The sequence below is a fragment of the Priapulus caudatus genome, unplaced genomic scaffold (genome assembly GCF_000485595.1).
Source record: "Priapulus caudatus unplaced genomic scaffold, Priapulus_caudatus-5.0.1 Scaffold438, whole genome shotgun sequence".
Classification (NCBI taxonomy): Eukaryota; Metazoa; Priapulida; class Priapulimorpha; order Priapulimorphida; family Priapulidae; genus Priapulus; species Priapulus caudatus.
In genome coordinates, this window is record NW_014577499.1 from 9,736 (window position 1) to 16,157 (window position 6,422).

Below are 6,422 nucleotides of genomic sequence, written 5' to 3' on the forward strand. Positions count from 1 at the left end.
TGTGTGTGTGTGTGTGTGTGTGTGTGTGTGTGTGTGTGTGTGTGTGTGTGTGTGTGTGTGTGTGTGCGTGCGTGCGTGCGATGTGTGTGTATTAAACAGATCCGCGCAAAATTATAACCAACATCAAACCACTGTTAGTGTTCCTTGTCAAGCTTTTATCAGGAAACCATTCATCATAGTTTCTCGTTATTTCTGAGCAGTCACAAGTTATACGTGACATTTATTGTAGCTGCCATTTATTTCAGGAGAAAAATCCACAGCACGACCAATAGTAATTAACTATTTTTAGGAAACTCTAAATCCTCCTGTAATATCCTAAGCTGATGATGCTAATAATTGCACGGAAAACTAACGTAACACGTAACATGAATTAATATTAATTTTTATTTATTATTATTATTAATTATTTTTAGCCACCCAAGAATAATCTACGAATGTGAGGCATTCTCAATAGAGCTGACACGCACGACAAGAGAACACTTTTTAATTAAAATTTTTTTCAGTTTCTGCTTCAAAAGGCACAACGCACATCCTTCGGACATGGTTCGTAAATAAAATATTTCAAGAAAATAAATTGTTTTCCCTACCTACCTACCCTATTTTGTTTCGGCATGTAACGGTAACCACACATATATTTTGTTTTGGCCTCATCAGCGTTGCTATAGCGAACACGGAATTACTCTAAACAGCTTCCCGATACAAAGTCCAGCTGCCTCTAGTAATTAGCTACGTCGCACTAGCAGTTACTCCGCTACCCTTAAAATAAACTAATCATGGATTCGTGTGTATGCGCTATACGGCGTACTAATGTTGGCAATAGTAATGGGTAGGCCTATACCCCCCACCCCCCACCAACACACACGAAGGTCAGTCTTGTTTTTCCAGCTCGCGGAAGGAATTTGGTTTGAGAAACTAGAAGGAGACTGACTGTCTGTACAGTAAGCCATCATTTGTCATTCTGGCAGTAGAGCGAAAGCCAGTTCGATTTCTCCTTCAAAGTCACAATCTCCCCGCAAAGCTTCTATTACTAGTTTAATTTCACATTACAGAATTGTAAATAAACACTGTTTGCAACTAAATCGAATACGACAGCCTATAAATATAGAAACACGCAGAGTATATATACGACAGCACAGATGTCAAGGCCGGCTGCTGGCAGCATATGACACCTTGAAGATACAAGATCCTTGCACTCTAGTTTTAATACCGCAAAGCGGTAAAAACTACGGAAAGAGGAAACTGTAACATTTAAATATTACATACCTTATATATAAGACGGTGGTATATTTATTATCTATCGAGGAGATATTACAGTCGGAGTGCAGTATACGTAGCCCCCCCCCCCACTGTCTTCCTCTTTTCGCCCCTTCATCTCTCCATACCGGATTCTCTCTATTTCACCCTCCTATCTGCCTCCTTCTCCCCCTCTCTCCCTTCCTTATACCCCCTCCCCACCCCCACAGCGGTACACCCTCCCACCCCCACTACACCACCTGCGGCTGTCATTTCCTGCCACCCGCAGCGTGCGCGTGTAACGGCGTCGCTTCTCGCTAAGATTGTATCGTCACGAAATGTCACTGCCACCTAGTTTGACACGCGCACACGCAGCTCAAAGTGTTGGCGACGAGTCTAGCTTGACGTGAAGCGACTGTTAGCTATCATTGTCACGAAGAGGCAGGAGAGATAATCTCAGGATCGATGCGAACACACGCACTTGGAACAGAGTCAGTAAAAACTGAAAATAATATAAACGCACATTCACAAACTAAAAAATTAAAAACTAACGCCGAACGCTCCCGCATCGCCGCTGCGAGTGTGCTGTGTCGCCATAATAATGATAATATATATATAAAGATATATATACTTTATATAGGCCTATATATATTATCAGGAGTAAGATAATATAGGATATTATATAATATCTATATATGCTATATTATCTTACTCCTGATATTATCATGGCAACACAGCACACTCGCTGCGGCGAGTGCGGGAGCGTTCGGCGTTAGTTTTTATGAAGGAAAGTTAATATATAGTGACACAACAGTGGAACTGTAATTGAGAGGTACGGTAGTAGGGCCTATTTGTGAATGTGCGTTCATATTATTTTCAGTTTTTACTGACTCTGTCCCAAGTGCCTGTGGATGCGAAGACCGACATCTTCACGTAATAGCGTCGCCACTATCAACGCCCACGCATCAATATCGACCAAATCCCCTGTTTAGTTAGGTAATTCCCAAGATAAGAGAAAAAGCTCCCGCCCACTGCTGCAGGGGAAATCTGTTATTATCGCATCTGATGGGCCTGACAGACAAACAGCGTGCACACGCTCGCAATGATTGTGACAGCAATGAATGAATGGAAAATAATTTGTTTTCATCCGCTCCTGATCGTAACGATAGTATGTAGCTAATCACAAGTTACATGGTCGCCTCAATTACTAGTAGTCAGCAGCAGCAGCAGCAACAGCAGCAGCAGCAGCAGCAGCAGCAGCAGCAGCAGCAGCAGCAGCAGAAGCAGCAGCAGCAGCAGCAGCAGCAGCAGCAACAACAGCAACAACAGCAGCAGTCAAGTATTCAAACAGAAAAGGCAAACATCTCAACCAGAGATTACCTACATAAAATTTACAAGCCAAGGGAAAATATCTAAATAGAAAACCGCCGTAGGGCGAATACATAGAACCGTTACAATGAACGTTTATAGTTAAACTCAGTGTGTAGAGTAAAACACACAGAATCATATTATCCTGTGATCATAACAACCACATACTCATCCTTGGCTCGAACCAGCCGCCTTCACCATCCTATCTCATCCCTACCCACAAACACACCCGAGCAGTTAGTTATATGCGGGGGTTGATACACCTACATTCCTGATTCTTAATTAACAGCCTTCCACCCACTCATTTACACCTTATCACACACCCTCCCCCGCCTCCCCTTATGAATGTAGTAGATGGATAATTGACATGCGTGGGTTGATACACCTACACTTCTGACTCTAATCAACAACCTTCCACCCACCCACACATCTGACCACGCCCCACCTCCCCCTTATAAGGTGTACATTTGATTTGAGTTCTATTTTATCGAAAATGTTGTATTATTGTCGTTTTTAGGGTCTATATTTTACAGTGTTGCAGTCCGCTATTTATAATCAGGAATTGTTGCAGGATATTTTACAGTGTTGCAGTCCGCTGTTTTATAATCAGCCTTTGTAATGCGCACGTGAATATATCTGCATGTAACGTGCGCAATATAAATCAATAAATATTATTATTATTATTATTATAAGCAGTAAACACGGATACTTACATGCGTGGGCTGATGGCAGCGCCTGCGCTGGTGGGTCTCATGCAGTATCGTAGAGTGGCCAGCCATTCGCGCATATCGTTGATATCATGTGCCTCGATTACATACTCCATGTTGTTCTCCGCCTAGAATTGACGAGTACACCACAATGACAAGCAATGCCTAACCTGAGAAGCGGTCTAGCCCCCGTAGAACGCACGTATACGAAGGAATAGGAAGAAATTCAAGAAGGGGAAATTAAGGCTCTTGTGTTCCATTGACTGCACGACAAAACGAAATAACACAGAACTACACGAGCGATAGGTAAATGTGATGGAATTATATAATAAGCGAAAATGCAATAACCATGCAGATATTCAGACCCACTTGTCGGATGTAGACAGAGCAGGTTTTCTAGCGTTATGAGTACATTCCTTCATTGTACGAAAATTAATTACTTCATGCCGTGCAATGCTGAATCACTCATATTTATTTATGTCATTAGAAAAAAGTAATATTTTTTGCATGCTGCGTCTACCAATAACCAAATATAGGAACTTTACAATTACTATACAATTACAAATATAACTAGAAAGGGCAGTTGTCGCCAACTACATGTATCCCCCGTGATCTAGTAAGAATGAAATATCTCTGTAAGGACGTAGAAGGTAGGTAAAGTTAAATAAGTCACAAAGACAAAGGTTTGTTACACAACTCATCTGCCTGAGATGTGCAAGTAAAATTGGTTGCCTTAGGGGTTTTGGTACGCGACACACCTTCTCCCCAAGATGTGTAAGTATACAAAGTTTGCTAGCGCTAGGTCAGTTAGGGGCCAAGTTATAGAGCGGAAGGGAAATATGATGAAGGTCAAGGTCAAGGTCAATGTCAAATAATAGCCGCAGTGACGTGGTTTTGGTACGCGACCCACCTTCTCCCCAAGATGTGTAAGTATACCAAGTTTGGTCGCGCTAGGTCAATCAGGGGCTGAGTTATAAAGCGGAAGGGAAATATAATCAAGGTCAAGGTTAAGGTAAAATAAAGGACGCAGTGACCTGGTTTTGGTACGCTGCGCACCTTCTCTCCAAGATGTGTAAGTAAACTATGTTTGGTCAAGCTAGGTGAATTAGGGGTCGAGTTATAGAGCGAAAGGGAAAGTGTCTGCGGCTGGACAGCCATGAAACCATAGTATCCCCGCCAACTTCGTCGCGCGGGATACAATAACAAGTACATGTGTTTTAAGCACCCCTCACTCACCCCTGTATCACACACACACGCACCCCTCACTCACCCCTGTATCACACACACACGCACCCCTCACTCACCCCTGTATCACACACACACGCACGCACCCCTCACTCACCCCTGTATCACACACACACGCACCCCTCCCTCACCCCTGTATCACACACACACGCACCCTCACCCCTGTATCACACACACACGCACCCCTCACTCACCCCTGTATCACACACACGCACCCCTCACTCACCCCTGTATCACACACACACGCACCCTCACCCCGTATCACACACACACGCACCCCTCACTCACCCCTCCCCCTACCACACACTCACGTACACACACTCTAACCTAACCCTAGCCCGCAACAATACTTCAGTACATAAGTCAAATGAAACTAGGCAGCAATGATTTCTACTACTACCAGTACTCACACATGACGAACGACGATAAGTAACAACATTCAATGTAATAGATTTTTTGACATTCACTCTCGCCGCCACCAGACACACGCACAGCGCCCTCTATCACTCACCTTGGCACGACCTTGGAAGTTGAACGTCAGAACGTACTCTCCCTTGCGCGTCTCGCTCTGTCGAACGAGGAAGGTACCATGTCCACACGTTCCCGTTTGTAGGACGAGCTGCGCTGCCTCTACGCGCGACAGCGTGCCGTGAAACCACGGACTCTGCTCGAGGGATTCCTGCATCGAAGATTCCTCTCCCTCTGCCAACGCATCTGCCGGGTAGACGCACACACACACACGCATGCAGTAAGCGTTAGGGCTGATATAGTGAGATCGAGTATTGTTGAAGAAGAAAAGTACATGATAGGCTACCTATATAGATGCTCCTGGCAGTAGATATATCTCTCAAGTGATGAGGAGAGTAACAGGCAAGCTAACTCTGACTTGTTCTACTAACATAGAACAACAAGAGAAAGAGAGATAGAGAGCAGGTGCAGCGATCCACCTACCTAGGCTGCTCTCTGAGCGCACGGTCGACGGCTGCGAGAGAGAGAGGAAGCGAAAGAGAGAGAGAGCGCACGAGAGAGAGAGAGGAAGAGAGAGAGTACAGGTGTGACAATGCACCTACCTAGGCCGCTCTCGGATCGTGCGGGTGACGGCGTGGCACTGAGATGTTCGACGATGCTTGCTGGTGACATGTTGCGTTGCAGGGAGCGGAATCCGCTGGTCACCCGCCGCGCCCCCGCGCCGCGCGGTGGAACCTCCGGCGCATTGTTCTCCAGCCCCACCCCCGCCGCCGCCGCCGAGTCCTCGTGAACCGACTGCACGCCACCTGGTGAGAAAAACGGGAAGTTGAGCGCGAGCGTCAGACGACTAGTGAGATTTCTAAACGATCCGCGCGACGATGATTTGGTGCGACTACCGAAACAGTTTACCAAATTTGATCGCGCAATAAGTCTGCATAGCGTAAGGATCTATATGATTATTAGTCCATCGCACCAACTAGACTGACTCCGTATTGATGATTGTAAACTGTAGGCCTGGCCACGGGGACGTCTGGAGTCAGTCTATTCCTAAATATGATAAATAACGGAATTTGTGCTTCAGAATGAATACATGTAGCATTTCTATCGCACGCCTCTGCGTCGAACACCTCACTGCAATATTTTTTCACTGCTCTGACCCGTTTTCACGCGCGAAGAATTGATTCATTGCACTCGAAAGACTGTTAATGAATTTGCACACGCACACAAACTCTCAGAGACGCACGAAACGTTCACAGAACTCGAATCGTCAATCGTTTTGCACGCCGGTGAAAGTTCTGCAGCTCGGTGCGTGTTTTCCGCTTATCCACGCAATGTATGTCATATGTATATAATGGTGTATGTATGAGTGTCAAAAGATGTTAAGGTGTACCTTAATTACTT

At 45.2% G+C, this 6,422-nt stretch overlaps 1 protein-coding gene across 1 annotated transcript in view; it reads right to left on the bottom strand.

Annotated features, from left to right (window-relative positions):
- LOC106810395 (SH2B adapter protein 1-like) overlaps positions 1 to 6,207 on the bottom strand; it is a gene marked incomplete at its 3' end in the record, with an annotated part of 13,946 nt that extends 7,739 nt beyond the window's left edge. The window contains exons 1-3 of the mRNA XM_014813741.1: positions 6,179 to 6,207; positions 5,624 to 5,913; positions 5,065 to 5,267 (exon numbers count right to left, since the gene is read on the bottom strand). Of these exons, the coding sequence (XP_014669227.1) occupies positions 5,065 to 5,267; positions 5,624 to 5,913; positions 6,179 to 6,207 (522 nt within the window). The remainder of the gene's footprint in view (positions 1 to 5,064; positions 5,268 to 5,623; positions 5,914 to 6,178) is intronic.
- Positions 6,208 to 6,422: the final 215 nt, after the last annotated feature.